This window comes from Alligator sinensis, unplaced genomic scaffold, assembly GCF_000455745.1.
Source record: "Alligator sinensis unplaced genomic scaffold, ASM45574v1 scaffold61_1, whole genome shotgun sequence".
Classification (NCBI taxonomy): Eukaryota; Metazoa; Chordata; order Crocodylia; family Alligatoridae; genus Alligator; species Alligator sinensis.
Genome location: NW_005841986.1, coordinates 2,923,853 through 2,942,157, shown reverse-complemented (window position 1 = coordinate 2,942,157; position 18,305 = coordinate 2,923,853). Strand labels below are relative to the sequence as shown.

The 18,305-nt window shown below is 46.8% G+C and overlaps 1 protein-coding gene across 1 annotated transcript in view; it reads right to left on the bottom strand.

Annotated features, from left to right (window-relative positions):
• Window positions 1-18,305, bottom strand: part of SORCS3 (sortilin related VPS10 domain containing receptor 3) — a 355,271-nt gene that overhangs the window by 6,659 nt on the left and 330,307 nt on the right. The window contains exons 19-23 of the mRNA XM_025201218.1: window positions 14,440-14,573; window positions 10,239-10,362; window positions 7,002-7,114; window positions 5,012-5,143; window positions 3,170-3,269 (exon numbers count right to left, since the gene is read on the bottom strand). Coding sequence (XP_025057003.1) covers window positions 3,170-3,269; window positions 5,012-5,143; window positions 7,002-7,114; window positions 10,239-10,362; window positions 14,440-14,573 — 603 coding nt within the window. The remainder of the gene's footprint in view (window positions 1-3,169; window positions 3,270-5,011; window positions 5,144-7,001; window positions 7,115-10,238; window positions 10,363-14,439; window positions 14,574-18,305) is intronic.

Sequence of the window (18,305 nt, the reverse complement as noted above, 5' to 3'; positions counted from 1 at the left end):
TGCATAGGAGTCCTAAGTGTGGGATGAAGAACTGGGATCTCCTTTATTTTGAGCCCAGGGCAAGCTGTGTGCATGACTTTAAGTAGCAACTGAACCTACTAAAAAATGTGATCCAGGTTCCACCCACTAATGTCACCAAGGATGGACAGGGGCCTGTGCCAACGGTCCTCAACCTGCTTAGATGCAGGGCACTTCAATAATTTTTTTGAGTTTGATGGCGCCATGGGTGGGAATTGCCATACTGCGGCCTCGATGCTTCTCAGCTAGGCTGCAGCTTGCCTTGCCGCCACCGCAACGAGGTGGGACTGCCCCACACGCTGCGTGCACAGCCAGGTCACACCTTCAATGCAAAGCCAGCTCCGTTCTAGCTGCCCTGTGCACCTCTGTTTGCAGGATATACTGTGCGGGGTCAGACTAAGGAGGGCAGTGGTAGGACTGGGTGCTCCTGCCAGCTTTAGGTTGATGGGATAACCCTGATGCAGGCATGCACAAGCTCTGCTGCTGCTGCCTCCCAGCCTGGCTATGCACCAGGCATCCAAGGCCACCACGTTAGACACATGCATCTCAAGGCACCGCTGAAAAGGGCCCACGGTGCCCAGTGGAGAGCCACTCGTCTATGCCAGCAGACACGTGCATGGTCCTTGCTCTGGATCTCCCACTGAAGGGTCTCAGGCTGCCAGTGCTCTGCTCCAAGCATGCCTGATGACTTCCAGGGGAGCAGAGCCACATTTCTACAGCAAGTTGGACCTCTTGATTGTGTAGGGACGGGTCTGAAACGAACTCAGACCCCAGATTTTAGGGTGGGAGGGTCCAGAAATCTTGCCCCGGGTTTTGCCAAGGGTCTGTCCCCTTTCAGTGAGCCGCAACAGACCCTTGGTCCCAAAACCTGGATCCATGTACAAGCTTTGCAATGTAATTCTACGCCAACCCTGATGTTCTGACTCAGCCCGTCGTCCATCCCCAGGAGGAACGTTTCAGGTGGGGCTGCTTCGTCTGGAGCCTTGTGTTCAGTTTGCAACCTCCTGAAAGCAATGTGGTCCCTAATGAAATGAAATCCTGACAGCTTAAATAACCAACATCAGCCTGCTGCTGCTGGCAGTGGCCAGTACAAAGTCAGCATCTGGAAGAGAGGTCGTGAGCCCCGGACTAACGTGGCTGTGAATGTTTCATGAACCGGGAGTGCAAGTCCTATTATTCCAGGAGACAAACTCAATAGAAACAAAACCCCTGTTCTCTTTTAATGAGGACATCAGCCAAGTAACATGCCTCAGACCTGTCAGGATAATTGCAAGGGATAGTCTTCAAGAACAAGGGCAAGAGCTAAGGCCTTTGCTCTGAAGCCAGCTCTCATTACATGTTTCACATCACGGTGGTCTGCAGGGGGAATAAGGCTGAGAAGGGGATGCTTTCTATGCTGTGTGAAGATGGGGTTTGTTAGGTAGCATTTGAATGTATATGCATGCCAATTTGTAGAGAAGGCTCGCTGTTAGGGCACATATTCCTCTGTGAAGTGCCAACGCCTCCTCCGTGGAAGTCCCACACGCTTAAATATTGGTATAATAGTAATAGCCTTCTGCAATTAGGGCTTGAGCCAGTGCCTGTGGACATCAATGTAGATGCTCCCACTAGCTTCCTTGGACATTGGATCAGGGCTTTAGAGACTACCTTTCGTCTGAGCTTCTCAAAGCACATGGAAGACAGGAATGCATAAATTAACTACAACTTACAACGCCCTAGGATGGTGGGTGAGTAAATCGAGGCACAGAGAGCTGAAGTTTCCTGTCTTCATAAGTGGCAGCTGCTTCTGTGTGTCTGGGCTGGAGTAGTGGGTGCTTGACACCCCTGGAAATCTAGCCCCATGGGTATCCACTGGGGTGGAAACTGGAAGTCCCTAAGAACCTACAGCCACTTTTTTGGCTTAAATTACCTGCCCAAGTCCATGCACTGAATCGGCAATGGAGCTGAGACCCCAGCCCAGGACACCTCGAGTGCCAGCCCCCTGTTCCTACACAGTGTCCCTTACTAGTATCAGTGAAAACGGCTTTGGACCTTGTCTCCTAACTGCAAAGCATGAGCCCTGATCTGTCTGAAGCGTTTTACACGCCGGTAGATACCAACCCCCCACATGGCAGACCACTGCTCATCTCAGGAGCTTCCTGGCATCCTGCTGTTTTTTTCAGAAAGAAGGAAAACTCTCCATCTGACCTACCTACCAGATCTTACCTAGCTCGTCCTCTCCTCCAGTCGCTTCAAGGAGGCTTTGAATGTGAACTCAAAACTTAACGAGCGCTGAAGGAAGGGGGATGCCTTGCATAGAAATCTGGTGGAACCAAGCTTGGAAGTTGGTGGAGGACCTCTGGAGAGCCACCCCCTGCCCCTCTACTGTTGCATTTCTCTCTGAAACACTTCCTATGATAAGCAAACATCCCTGCAGCCAAGGTGCAGCCTTCCCCGATCCAGTCCCTGTGGGGCTGGAAGGATGCTGACTCATGAGACACTTTGGACCGGGGAGAAACCTAAACATATGAAAGAGGGTGTTTCCCACAGCCTAAACTCCTGGACCACTCAAGCCCTAGCTTGGATCCAGATTGTGTATCTTTTGGTTTTCTTCCAGGGCTAGTGGAGACTCCCAGGTGGGGAGGGAAAGCACACAAGGCAGCGGAGACAATACACTGACCTTGCAAAGAGAGAGACTAGTTGGCCCAGTCCGTGCTTCACAAAACACTGACAATGCCTCTTATAGTTTCATAGTGCTTAGGGTTGGAAGGGATCTAAACAGATCATCAGGTCTGACCCCCTGCCCCGGGCAGGAACGGGTGCTGGGGTCATAACACCCCAGCCAAATATCTGTCCAGCCTCCTCTTGAAGACCCCCAAGGTAGGAGAGAGCACCACCTCCCTTGGGAGTCCATGCCAGAGTCTGGCAGCCCTAATTGTAAAGTAATACAGTAATCCTCTCCTTTGGTTCCCTACAGTCTGGGGTTAGGAGGACACCGAGTGATTCTGTTTTTCTATCTTTGCTGCCTCCTGGCACAGCCTGAATTATGGAGGGATTGACTCCTCTTTCCCCAGCTGCCCATGCACCATTAATGTGCTGCTCTGTGCTTCCACTCCCAGGATTACTGACGCGAGCAAAGGAACCACCGTGGCACGCTGGGGTCCATGCTTACCTAATGTTAACTGCGTGACATACACGACCACTTCGACCCCGGGCTTCAGCTCAAACTGGACCAGGTTCTGGTTGAGAGCATTAAAGAGGATTTCAACTATCTGAGGAAACAGGAAGAGAGACACGGGGTTAACGGGTGTAACGGACAGTGCTGGAGAGCATTTTGGGATGCAGACAGCCACTGGAGCCTATAAGGCCTCACCTCTCCAGCAGGAAGAGAGTGGGCAGACAGAAAGAAAGAGAGAGATTTTGTTATTTATGGAGATAGAGAGTCAGCGTGTTATTTAAAGAACACGGTGTTATTTCAGGCAATTCTCCTTATAGAAAAGGTATAATTTTTAAGACTGTGCTATGATGCATTTACTGGGAGGGAAGAAAGAGAGACAGGCTTGGGTAGGATGTACCTGTTTGGGAGAGGAAGTTCCCCTCGCATTGTCCCCACCTGGATTCGGTGGGCCTGATCAATGCTTCCCACTGATCTCAATGAGTGCTGGGTAAGACCCAGGACCTATCTTGTAACCTGTCCTTCTTCCACCCCTGCTTGAGGCAGTCTGAGCCCTGCAGCTCCCATTAAAGTTTGGGGTGGTGGCGGGGCGAGCTTGAGGGATCTAGTCTGGAAGATGAACTCCAAGCCCAACCCACACCCTGTGCTCAGAGGATGGGACCCTGACTTCTCACAGCCTGGCAGCGGGGCATGCTGAAGTTACTGTCCGCTCATGAGCCTGCTACCCAGTTTCCCAAAAGCAGCAGCCAGTGGTAGAAATGATCCTACCCAGGAAGGTAAGAGGAAGTTGGTGTCACCCAGTAGACTCCACCTCTTCCCAAAGCATTCAAAGCAACCCCCTTAGAGCCTTAACAACTTAGACTCATTAAGCAAGGCACTTCCAAGACGGCCGCCTTCTTGGCTTTCAGTTGAACGGTGCCATCTCCAAGGGATGGCTTTGCTCAGCAGGGGACAAGACCGTCTCAAGATCTCTGGAGTCATCCAAGTATTTTACTGTCTGATCACAGCCAAGAGAGAGAAATTCATACAGATCAAGTCCTGAGGCAGCACCGCCAGATAGCACCACCCAATACATATACAAGGAAACCCTGTCTACAACATGGAGATGCCTCATACCTAGCTAGCACTCCATACCAACGGTAAGCTGGAAAACCTGAGCCAGAGATGAGGTACTTTCTGCGGTGGCATGTCACTCCTCCTGCCTTTGCCTTTATAGAGCTGATTTAACTGCCTGATAATTCTGCCCTGAAAGCTTCAGCAGACTAGTGCTGTTGTTCCTAACTCTTCCCTCGCCCGCATATCGCGGTTGCTATTCATCACTGTAATTACCTATTTATCTAAATGGATGGATATTGTAACTTCCAAATATAGTTTGCACATGCCAATTGCTCCTGCAGAATAAAAAGGTCTTGAACCAGTGACAGATGAGCTGAAGAGCCTGATTTATTTTTAGTGAACCTCAATACATTATTTCACTGCTTTAACCTCTCTCTTTTTCCATTCCTTTCAGGAGCGTGTGGTACTGGGATCAGGTCTACTGTTGCCACCATATGGACATGACAGGACTTGATGGGCTTGTGGGAATGGGGAGAAACCAGTGCGTGTGCAGTAGGCTGCAGCATGAAAAAAGACTACACATTTCAATAAACCATTGGGAAAGCCTAATATTTTCCCTTTAGAAATGACCTTGGCTCATGTTTCTCCAGCCCCAGATGTATGGCACGTCCTGTCCTTCTAATGCTGCACAGTTTTCCTTGCAGGTCAGGGTCCTACCTGAATATGGGAGGATGGACTTTTTGTGCTGGAAACCCCAGGCAGGAAGTACAACCCTTTGCTTACCTGCTCCAGATCACCTTCATTGCCTTTCCTCCTCTCTGTCGTGTTTTTGTGGGGTAGTATGAAGAGCTCAGCAGAAGTGGGAAGTCCAGGAAATACTGCTACCAAAATCTGCTCATCGGGGATCCCAGTCACCTGGGACGGAAGAGCCAAGAATAGGATTAGCTGGTTTCTCATTGCCTTGTGGGCCAGTCTTTCATCTGTATATCTCATTTCCTGCGGGTGTGCTAACTAGGCCAAGGTAGCCATGCTCCTTTTAAACACTTTGGGTACCCGATCCTTCCACGAGGTACCCTGCTTTCATGAATTGGTACATCCACCAGGTCATTCTAGTTAAAGGCATGCTTGCAATGAACTACTCCACCTCGCCGCATCTTCAGAGCTAAAGGTGGGATTGGCTACAGCCCGGGATCCAGAGACCTAAATTCTTGGAGTGTTTGAAAACCAAATTGACCAGTGGATCTGAATTTTGCACCTGACCCCACTCTCTATAAGATGCCAATCCCAAATCCGAGACCCAAACAGCCTGTTTCAACACATATATTAATGAGCACGTGAACAGGGTCTTGATCCTTTCACCGATGGTTTCTGGTCATCCAGTTACCCAATTTTCATATAGAAATGGTTGCTTAGGGAGGGCTCACTGGATGCTTCTTCACTTTTGGGGATGCAGTCAGTTGTAAGAGCATAAAACATAGGCTGTGGGCAAACACGTGGTCTCCAAAGGGCACAAAGACAAGATTTTTTATGTGATTTCTCTTGTATTTTGCAGGCTCATGGGGAAGAGAGAACACCAGCTCTGCTTTGCTTTGCCTCCCCCACCGCCCTCCAACCCCTTTGCAAAATAACTTTTTATTTGTAAAAAGCTGTAAAAAAACCAGTTTAATAAAATGAACCCAGTTTTATCCTGGGGGGGCAGGGTGGGGAGGGGAGCAAAAGTTAAATTCCCCAAGCTACAAATACCAACATGCTTTTGCTGCAGAGAAGAAAAGTCAAACACAAATGTCTTTTGCCTGTAAAAAAAAAAAAAAAAAAAGACAAAAATCCCCACCTCTATTTCCACCAGCAGCAGTGGCAAATAAATTTGAAACAAAACTACACGCTCTGTGTCCATGAAAGCCAGGAATTTTTGCTTTGATCCATCTTCTCATGAGAGACAAAAACAAAGCCACTGGCTGCTGGACACCATTAATGAATTATTCCCCACTGCTTGTCTTTCTTCTTTCTTTTTGGCAAGACTTTGGGAATGTTAACTCACACGTCCTGGTCAAATACAAATGACGATTCATTACAAAATCATCAGATCATGGAGTTGTAGAAAAAGGGGGCAGGGAATATCTCAGGCGGTCATCTACTCCGATGTCGTGCTCAAGGCAGGATCATTCCTGTCTCTAACTCGATGCATCCCTTGCTGTTTTAGTAGGCTAAGACATTCTTCACTTTCTGTCCCAAACCTTTGAAGACTGGTGCTACGCGCTGTTCAACAGCAGCTGTGCTCCTTTCCATTGAGAGTCTTCGTATCGATGACAGTTCAAAAGATTTCTCTCTCTCTCATGACCTATCAGGCTCCTACCGAGTGGAACATGACAGCTGTTGAACGTATACAGCAGCACCACTCAACTGCTTGGGACAAAAAACGTGAAAAATATCTCGTTATCCACTTTGCAAATAGGGATGGAGTGAAGGATGGATGGCGAGAGGGAGGGGAAGGAGAGAATGCATTCTTTGAAGAATTTAACATGGAAAAATACTATAGAAACATTAATAGTGGTAAAATTCAAACATTTTGAACAAAATCCCAAGCGTATTGTGCTCTACAATAGCTCTGGGTATTGCCAAGCTGTTGGTGACAATTGCAAAATGATGGCTTCATAATTACTTTTCTTTCCCCGCCTTTGACAATGGCTCTTACAAAACACCCTGCATTTCAATGGATGCTTCATTGCTTGGGAAGAAGAATAGGAGCCAGGTGTTCACCTGCAGGACAGCTCACCTGCAGAAGAGCTCCCTTGATGACTCTGCCAATGTCTTGTCTCCACTCGGGGATGTCGGGGTTGTGGTAGTCCAGGTTAGGGGAAAACGACAGGAGCTGAGACTGGAAATATTCTGGAAAGAGACCAAGAGCATCAGAATCAGAAACAGCAAAATATTTGAGTAATGCATAAGGCGGGTGTGACAGCTCGTTGAAAATCAATACGAAGGCCACAATCCAATTCACTAGGCTTTGGAGCAGGACCACAGGTCTTACTGTCTTAAAGCAAAAGAAACGGAGGGATGGAGAGGAGAGCGAGCCAGAATAGCGGGTGGGTGCTGAGACACAGATACCGACTGAAAAATACACCATATAAATGTGCAAAAAGGCCCTTCATTGCCATAATGTCTCCTGGTCCTTTAAAGAAGAAAGGAATGCATAAAGGCAAAGGTGGGGTGGGGAAAAAACCAACCAAGAGATTCACTCTCTTCATGGGGATTCAGGGGAGGCATCTGGACACCTAACCACATCGTCGCCTGCTCGCCAAGCTGCTGCCCAGCAAATAAAGCAGCGCCAGGATGAAATTTGGAGCCAGTTCCTCAAAACAGGTTCGCTCTGCTGCACTTGTTATGCACTGTGCACTGCAGAGCAAACACTTACTGTAAGTAATATGTTTTCTGAAAGTAGGCATTGTCTGTTTGCTGTCCTGGACTGTAGCCACGAGCGGCTAATACCCCAACAAATCAGATGTGAATGGTGCTAATGACAGACTCATCAAGGGATGGCTATTCACGAGGCACTCCAAAATTGCTTCCTAATTGATTGACTGCAGTGGGGAAGGAAGTTGCCAGTCTGGTTTCAATTACAGAATATTAAAAAAAAAAAAAAAGCCCAAGCCAAGCCTCTCGTCTGGCCTCCACCGTTGGCATGACAGCCTTCTTCTGCACAGTCCCCCCTTTCTGGATCTGCCACCCTGCTTCCCTCTAATTCATCAGCTCTTTTGCATCTCATCCACCCCCTTTTGGTCTCTCTCTCGCTCTGTAACTCTAAAGGCCAGAGGGATGCACTAAGATGGCTTATAGTTCCATAGTTGTTAGGGGCTGGAAGGGACCTTATAGATCATCAAACTTGGTCTTTGCTATTGACTGTGGAAGGGGGCATTCCCAGCATCAAAGCCCCCTCCCTTATAGTGGTAGTGACCTTCCTGAGGAGGTTTCAGCCTAGGACCTTCATCAACACAGCACAGATAGAAGTACAGGATCATTCCATTTAGTTGGTAGCAGTTGTAGGTTGTTATCCACTTGGGGACCAGACAACAGAGTGGGGGGTCACCTTATATGCTTCTCCACCACATCCAGACCTTCCTTGTCCATGGCCTAGCATTTGATGAGCTGGTAGCCATGCTGCAAGGCTGCAATGAGCTGGTAGCCATGCTGCATGCTGCAAGGCTGTATAATATTACTAACAATTCACATGGTTTTGTTATCTTTGCGGGGGATGTTGCTTGTCAAGTGGACTTGCTGAACGTTGCAAGCCAAGCCAGAGGCTTTCCAGAGCCAGGATTGACTCTGAATTATTAAGATTACCGCAGGCTTCAATAGACACGACACAGCACAAGGGTGAAGTGCCAACAGGAAACTTAAATATTTACTTCAGACTTTCTACTTTCTGGGGAGGGAACCCACTTTTATCCTGTGTGCCCAGCACTGTGGAGTTCTAACTTCTAGGCATGACCAGGTGCCCCTTTTTTGGTAAATTTGGTAAATTTAATGGGATGATAACATAAACGAGGAACATCACAACTACAGAGCCAAAAAAAACATAGCTGCCACAGCTTTTGTCATGCTTTTAAAGGTCAAGATCTGTGCTTTCATTTTAAATGCTGACATACATATATATATGTATATATGTGTGTATATATATATATACACACACACATACATATATATACATACATACATATGCAGATATACATACACACATACATATATATATACACATATACATACATACATATATATACATACACACACACACACGTCTATAGATAGATAGAAATAGATGTCTCTCCATGCATAGATAGATAGATAGATAGATAGAAAAAAAGAATTAAGCTTTTAGGTACTTCACACTGCCTAGCTACCAAATCTTCTGTTCCTTCATCTTTAGATTTGGGCAAAATCTGTATCATTCTTTAGAAACAACATTGATAGCCATCATCTGGGCCAAAACCACTGGAGTCGAAAGAGGAGCTTCACAGCTAAGATCGGATACTAAAAAGATCACAGCTACTGGGGTTGTAGTAGATTCAGCTAGGCCTAGACAAGGGCCTGGAAGGGGATACCCATCTTCAGCTCCAGTTCACGTTCTCTTGGGTTCAATTTTGTTCCAGAAACCAATGACGAACTCCAATGGTTTCCCAGAACGGCATACTTCCTTTAGCCAAATACAGTATTATTTAAATTTGCTAATGGTCAGGTTGTGCGTTATTAAATCAGATCAGCAGATTATTAAAACCTGCTGTTTCGCAGCTATGCAATCAATAAATAACCCATTTAGCAGGTTGTTAAATCTTAAAGTATAGCTGTCTGGTGGCCACATGGGCATTTATTTAACTTGCAGTTATTGAAACGAGACATACGTTCAGCGCAGTCTCAATTACCTGAAAGCTGATGTATCTCAAAACCTTATCTGAACAAGGTCACATCGCTGACATTAGCTGGTGATAATTGGATGAGGGTAATGGAGGGAGGCCCAGAGGGATAAGTCCATGATGCCTTAAGGAAATCCTCTCCAAATCCTGGACCAGGGAACTGGAAAAGCTAAAAGGACGTCCTCCAGAAACCAAGGCCAGGATCTGTATTGTGCCCAGTGCACGATGGGATTCGTTGAGTATAATGTGGACTATCCTGTAGTCCAACATATACCTCATAAACCCAAAGATGTAATACCTTGGGGTTAATTGTTCCCAGTACTCTGGGATGCAATGAAGTACAAACATGAGTCCAAAACCCAGAGAAGGGGACAGATCTATATCTAAAGATTAGCTAAATGGATTTGGATAATGTGCTTTTTTTCAATCGCTTCCTCCCTTTTGGGATTCTCCTCATATCAAACCTGCTCTCAGGGCTTCTCCAGCCATGAGAGATCTGGCCAACAGGTTTTTGGATAATGAGGCTTGTTCTGCACTTATTACTGGTCTCTGGAGACCCTCAGACCCCGTCTGCCCCGTCCTGGAGCTCTGCTGGCCAAGCATACCGTGTACTGCGATCTCCTTGGTGTCCTGGATGAGGGTGCTCCCCGCAGAGACCTGGACCGTGATGGTGTTCATCCCCTCGGTGGCAAACGTGTAGGAGGTGCTGCTCTCCAGGCTGATAACGGGCTGCAAAAGCCAAACAAAAGCAATGACCGTGCAAACTGAATCTCATACCTGGTGGACAATGCTCGTAGGCCTGCAGGACTGGGAGGAAGCTCCTGGGCCGACCAGCCCAGTGCCCTGAGCTTACCGGAAACCGTCTATCCAGTGAGCTGAAAAAAGCATTCACTCTAGTCCGTTGCAGTGAGGCATGCAATGTTCCTCCCTGCCCGGTACCACTGCTTTCACGTGGTCAGGCTGTCCTCCGAGATGGGCTTGAACCACAGCTGGAATCCAGCTGTGAATTCCCTCTCAAATCTGGTGCTGGGCTTTAGTCTCGTCTCTGCCACCGACTTGCACAGATAACTTGAGCAAGTCATTCCCTGCCTCCCTTTTCAAAGTAGGATCATGCTGTTAACCACGTGGGTTCAAGCTCTTTGCGACCTAAGAGTTGGAGGTTGCCACAGGTCCTGAATACAGATGGGAACCGAACCCCCGTGGCTCAGCCAAAGTCATGGAGGGAATCGAACACAACCAACAACTGAATCCAGATATCCTTTTTGCTCTGACCAGCCTTCCACATAAGCAAACCTCCCCAGGCTCTTACACGGTTACATTGAACCTCTCGCGCTTTACCTCCATGGGATGACCCATTGAGTGAGGGGTTCCTGTGGCTTTGGGTCACTTCTTTATTTCACAAAGGTGGCCACTCAAGCTGGCTTAGCCTGCCCATCTCTTTTCTTTCTTGCAGGCATCCAGGCCAGCCTGCTTGAGTAGCGCAAAGGAGGTCTCCCAAGACATCATGAGTAGACAGATACACCCACTCAAAACCCCAGGATGCTATGTTGCATGGAGTCAGATCTACATGCATGCCAGATCAGCAAAGAACAGGGCTGTTTCAAACCATAATGAACATGCCCAAGTGTGCTAGCAGTTGCAGGCTGTGAATCCAAGCCAAAGCAGATACCAGCATCCCATTAAAACTGCCTTCCTTTTCTGCGTGTCTGAGGGGGCTGGGTGCTCTATTATCATGGCTGATTTGACCTCTATCATGGAGCTTTAACATTCAGGCATTTCTTAGATTTAATGCAAGCATCAAAACCTGGAAACAAACTGTAAATTAAATCAAGTTGTTTACGATACATTTGCTCAAATCTAATAGGCAACCAGAAACATTTATTAAACTGGATCTGTGTTAATCCAAGCAAGTTGGCCTTTGGGTAGGAGGCAATATTAGTGGACCAGCAATCACTATAGGAAAAGGAGAACATTTTTGTCCAGGATGGATTTAAAAGGGAAACCAGTTTGAAGTGATGACCTTTGCGTGTAGGGCAAAATGTGCAGCAGCACAGGACATGGTAGCTGCTGTCTGTGATGTCCGTGGCTCTCATAGGAATGGAGATGCCCAGACTCTTGGAAATATGCTACATGTGCCGAGCTGGGCCTCAGGATTATAATTCCTCTGGGCTCGTCAGTGCCAAAAATACGCAGTCGATGCCCTGCAAATGGTTGCTTAGATGGGCAGGGAAGACTAGACTGTCACCCATAGTGCTTCAGAGTCACAATGGTATAAACTCCAGGGAGAACAGGACACAGAAAAACAAGAGAAACATTTGCTGTTTCAGTGGGACAGGTGAGAAAGTACTTGCAGAAACCCAGGCTCAAATCACAATCAGTCCTTTGCATGCTTTGCCCTAGTACCGGCCCCTGTAGTTGCTGTCGCACACGCCCAAGACAAATTGTGCTGATGCTGCAATTCTCTAAATCAGTTGTTATGCACCGTGCACCATCGTTTTGGCAGAAGCACAGATGCTGCCGACGCTGCTCTCACTGTATTCCCTTTTGCCATCCGCCAGCCTAACGCTGAGATGTAATGAGTCATTCTTTCCTGCACGTGCGTATTTGTAACATGGCCCACTTTCAGAGGGAGGATGGTGAGGACAGACCAGCCCAAGGCAATGGATCAAAGCCCACAGCCAACTCTGGGTTTTTTTGTTGGTCTAGGAAAAAGGGACACAGGACAGCAGCTTTTGCACAAATCCAAACCTGCTTTCATTAAAAGAGCTCAGTGAGATTAGCTACACCAATGACTCTCAATCAGGGCACTGCGGCATCCTGGGGTGCCTCGGGATCCTTTCGAGGGTGCACGCAATGTTAGTGCCGCTAGATGTGCAAACACGATTCACAAGATAAACCTGAAGATTTCAAATAGGTATCCATATTGTTAAGAAAATACTGCTCTGTCGTGGTCCTTCTGAGTTCTTTGGCAACAAAAGAATTGCCCTGTTACTTCTCTGCAGTCAAAAAATGAGTGAGGACTAAGACCTGGCATTTTGCAATGGGTGTCTCAAGTCTAAAAAGGCTGCCTCAAGTCTAAGAAGGTGATAACTACTGAGAGAGACGAATCTTTATTGGTATTAAATCTTATTAGTGTCTTCCATCACCATCAGACACCAATCACTTACAGGTCTGAGATGATCTCCAGACAGACAGAGCCAAGGAGCGATACACTGGTATCAGATAACTTTCTCTTCCCTCTTATTCTAAAAGGCTGAAATGTTATAGCCCACCTGCAATCTGATCTCCAGCTTTGAGGGGAAAAAAAGCTAAGGCACCGTTCTGCCCCTGCCATTTGCACCTGGCCTGGCTATCCAAACCTGTGTGATCCTTGCAAAAATAGGTGTGTTTTTATATAGAGAAAGTTTAACTTAGTTTAAAATTGCAGTATGGACAATGAGGTGTAGTCTTCAACTCGAAATAACTAGTTGAGCTAAACTCAAGTGGGAGGATGTAGGACTGGATTCATTTGGTTATATCAAGGTAAAAACAACCATGTTCTGTCTTTACTAGGGCACACTGGGCGCATCTACATGTGCACTTTCGTACTAGGTTTAATGTGCGTTACCTAAAGCGCATTAATGAATGTGTAGATGCACGCTGTGTTAGCTAACTTGATGTAAAATCACTTTTTCTGCAATGAACACATAGCGGGAACCCCCATCTGTCCATGTGAATACAGGATGTTGATGATGATGTTACTAAAACTGCCTTCATAAATATTGATGGACGCAAAACTGCAACCACATTATTGTCTGCACGAGTTACACCTGGAAAAAATGGAGGAGAACATCTGAATGTGTCACCCCACAGATCTCTCCTGCAAATAACCTGCATTAAAGAGTCTTTCCCTGACACTCCTGTAACAGTATTTTTTCATAGATTCATAGATGTTAGGGTCGGAAGGGACCTCAATAGATCGAGTCCGACCCCCTGCATAGGCAGAAAAGAGTGCTGGGTCTAGATGACCCCAGCTAGATGGTTATCTAACCTCCTCTTGAAGACCCCCAGGGTAGGGGAGAGCACCACCTCCCTCGGGAGCCCGTTCCAGACCTTGGCCACTCGAACTGTGAAGAAGTTCTTCCTAATGTCCAATCTAAATCTGCTCTCTGCTAGCTTGTGGCCATTATTTCTTGTAAGAAATTTTTATTTCAGTCTTCAGCAAAAGGACCCTCAGTAGTAGGCAACTGGTTTTCTTTGCCAGTTCTTTGAGTATCCACGTAAGAGAAATGTCATTTGCATCTCTTATACGTACTCTGGACTACGAACAAAAGGTATGGACAGGCACGAACAATTCATTGGAAGCTTGCCTTGACTTTCTAGATAACGCTTGTTGTTTGAATAGGAACAGCTTTCAAGTGCTGTGTTGGACCCCAGCATTACATGCTTTATACTGGTATATAATGGACAAACTGATGATTATTTGAACACCAGCCACTTTTAAATGCTGTGCTGAAACCCAGCATTATCCCATATACGACGGTATGTAATTTTGTTAAGTTGCAAGTGAACGCCGGTAAATAACAGTGGTTGTCAAAGCACGGGAGTGCCAATAATAACCAGCTGGAAAAAAAAAGTGTAATGATTCTTGCTAACTGCAACAAGGGGGATGGGGAACAATCACAAAGCATAAAGTTGAGATCCCATTCAGACTTTTTAGAATCAGGAAATGCCAAATGAAGCAAGGACAGCGTATCTTTTTTCCACTTTGTTCCCATCGAACCATCTAAGTGAAACAGGTGCAAGGAGAGGGGTGGGGAATCTTACCTTCGTGCTGTTACCAAACCACCAGAAGTAGGTGAGCGTGCCAGACTGACTTGGCCACACCACGGCAGTAATGTTGACTTCCTTATTCCTGATGGCGACAAAGGGGACGCTGAGATGGACATGTTCCAGTGGACCTGTGGGAGATGACCAAATTATGACAGGGTTCCACATAAGTCTCCCTTGCTCTGTATTTTACAAATCTTCCCTTCTTATTAAAAGCAAGGGAGGTAATTAGAGAATCCAGCCCTTGGATATCTACTTAGAGCAGGATTTGGAGTGCTTCAAATGCATGTCTGTACCCTGATTTGAAGCGCTTCAAATTCAGAGCGTTTCAGCACCTGCTGAAGGCCACCATCTAGTGTTGCATGCCGCATAACAATGCTTAGAAAATACTGACTTCCAGTCTCCACCCACATGAACTGTATCTTCAGATGAAAGGCTCCATGTTTGACACCCACCTTCTGAGCCATGTTGGGCGAACAGAGTATCCTTTGCATAATCAAATATACATTGTAGAGATGGGCAAAAATCAACACCCTATGTTTTTGGTAAGGTCATCCATTATTGCTATCAATGAACACCAAGGAAGATAGGCATTGGAAGTGGTCCTACGCCCATTTCTTATATCAACCCCCTGTTATTTTTATAGATCAGAACACTATAAATCATCTCGGATGGGCCGGCATCCGAGATGATGCTCAGGGGCAATCAGCATGGATTTATTAGGGGGAGATCATGTCAGACCAACCTGATTGCCTTTTATGATCAGGTCACAAAGGCCATGGATACAGGTGTCGCGGTGGATGTAGTCTTTCTGGACTTCAGCAAGGCCTTTGACACCGTCTCTCACCCCATCCTAATTAGTAAACTAGGCGACTGTGGCATAGATGCCTACACGGTCAGATGGATTGCAGATTGGCTGAAGGGTCGCACTCAGAGGGTGGTGGTGGATGGATCATACTCGACTTGTGGGGAGGTGGGTAGTGGAGTCCCTCAGGGCTCGGTCCTGGGCCCTGCGCTGTTCAATGTCTTCATCAGCGATCTTGATGTTGGGGTGGAGAGCAACCTGTTTAAATTCGCTGATGACACCAAAATTTGGGGGGAGGTGAGCACGCTAGCAGGGAGAGAGAGATTGCAGAAGGATCTGGATAGGTTACAGGGGTGGGCAGACAGGAACAGGATGCGTTTCAATACGGACAAGTGCAGGGTGCTGCACTTGGGTAGTAGGAACCAGCAGCACACTTATAAGATGGGGAGCTCCCTACTTGAGAGCACGGAGGCGGAAAGGGATCTTGGTGTCGTTATTGACTCCAAGATGAACATGGGCCGACAATGCGAGGTCATGGTTGGCAGGGCTAACCGGACCTTGTCGTGCATCCACAGGTGCATCTCGAGTAGAGCCAGGGAGGTGATCCTCCCCCTCTATGCGACGCTGGTCAGGCCGCAGCTGGAGTATTGTGTCCAGTTCTGTGCGCCCCATTTCAGGAGGGATGTGGACAACATGGAGAGGGTCCAGAGGAGGGCCACCCGCATGATCCGGGGACAACAGGGCAGACCCTACAATGAGAGACTGCGGGACTTGAACCTATTCAGCCTCCACAAGAGAAGGCTGAGGGGGGACCTGGTGACCGTCTATAAACTCACTAGGGGGAACCAGAAGGGTTTGGGGGAGACGCTGTTTCCCCTAGCCCCCGCTGGCATAACAAGGAATAATGGGCACAAGTTGATGGAGAGGAGGTACAGATTGGACATCCGAAAAAACTACTTCACAGTCAGGGCGGCTAGGAGCTGGAACCAACTTCCAAGGGAGGTGGTGCTGGCCCCTACCCTGGGGATCTTTAAGAAGAGGCTGGATACTTACCTGGCTGGACTCATTTGAGTCCCGTTTTTGTTTTTAGGGTGAGTGGTTTTGTTGGGGTTTTTGGGTTGTTCTCCCGCCCTGGCGGGGGGGCGGGCTAGAAGATCTATTAGGTCCCTTCCGACCCTGAAACTATGAAACTATGAAACTATATATCAAAATATTTCAAATGTTGATATTATTTTTTAGCCAAACATTGCTGTAGTGCCCAGGATCGCCCATCATAGACCTGGATCCCACTGTGCCACACGCTGCACAAGCACAGAACAAAAGAGATGGTCCCTGCCACAAAAACCATAAATATCTAAGTAAGATGAGAGACATCAAGTTGATACAGAAAGACCAAGGGGAAAGGAGACAGTGGAGGAAAGCAAGATGGGCAGCAGAGGCACCATAGCAAAGGACTTTTAGAAGGGGGCCAACGAAGTGGCTTTGGTCCTTTCCAGCATGGGGGCAGCTCAGGAGACAGCTTGAAGGTGCTTGCTCAAAAATTTAATCCAGGATTGATTGGTATTTATGTGCAATTAATAGGTGACAAGAATCTAGTTGGTTTTAACTGGTGTACGTGAAAAATCCCAGTTTGTTCCTACTCAAAATCCACTGGTACCGACAATCTCTGGGAGCTTGTATTCATGTGGTTTACATCACAAAGAAATCTGCATGGGAAACGGGTGCTTTTTGACCAAACTTAGGACTTTGGGGACTCAGCTGATATCACTGGTATTTGTGGAATTTTTTCCCCTTTCATATAGCTCATCTTTGTCCTCTGATTATCCAAGGAACACTCCTCTGAAAAGAAATGTGTAGTGACAAGAGAAAATGCTTAGCAAATAGGAAGCTGAACTTGCCTACAGATTGCTAAAAAAAAGGGGCAATCTGGAAAATATAGCAGCAGCAAAGAGCCCAAAATAACCTTAGCACTCACTCCCAGTGCATAACAATTAAGACTTTAGTTGTTCACCAAGGAGGGGGAAAAAAGAAGAAGGAAAAAAAAGAGAAATAGAGGAAGAGAAAGAAAACAGATGGAGAAAACACTAACATTTTTGCTTGAAATGCTAGGGTTTTTTCCATCTGCTTTTTTTCCTCCTCTTTCTTACTTCTTTCTGTGTCAGCAGAACTGAATTGTAATGGATATTAAGGACACACTGGGTGATCTGGGGTCTCGCTGAGCTTTTTTTGTTGGTGTTTTTCACAATACGGCAGCCAAACCCACTGGTATTACCTACCAGGGAGCATGGGTGGCCTTTTGGAAAACTCACTTCTTATGGGACCTAGATACTAGACCACAGAAAACCAATGGAGGCAAGGCTCTATTTGGCCCTAAGCTTTCCAAAGTGCTGACCCCCATGAAGGAAAGGGTATTTATTCGTAGATGTAAGGGGGAAAGGGGCACAAAAATGTTTTGCTTACAATAAAGGGTCAGCAGCCTGAGAAGCCTGCATGACCCCAGTATGAAGGGACAATAAGAGGTGTCTAAAGATGGGGTAGACAAGGACAGACTGGTATAGCATCACCAGCTGAGTCCCCACCTCTGGAGTCCTTGTCATCAAACTGCCATTGCTATAATAAAATTAAATAATCCCTGGGTAATGGGCTGTTATTACCAGCTCACCACGACTTTTGTTAGCTAATGGCCCAAGGTGAAGCCAAGAGCAGTTAATGCTCTAATAACCCGTTGTTAAATGGAGCCAGGATGGACATGGAGGGAATGACAAGCACAATTAAAGCTTCAAGGGATATTAATTTCACCGTGCATGCAGCTCGGGATTTGAAAATGATGTTCTTCTCAGGTGCTGGGTGTATTTATGAGTAGGAGGAGAAGGCAGTTGATCTTCATGAATGCTGTCAGGGACACAGTATAAGGGGTACATCAGAGTGCTGCTGGACCACTTGTACCATGTGGCCTAGTGGTGTGACCACAGGCCAGAGAGCCTGGATCACCATCATTCTTGTCTTGGATTTGACTCCTGCTTACTCTTTCCTTTGGCTAAAAATGTAAGAACCGCTC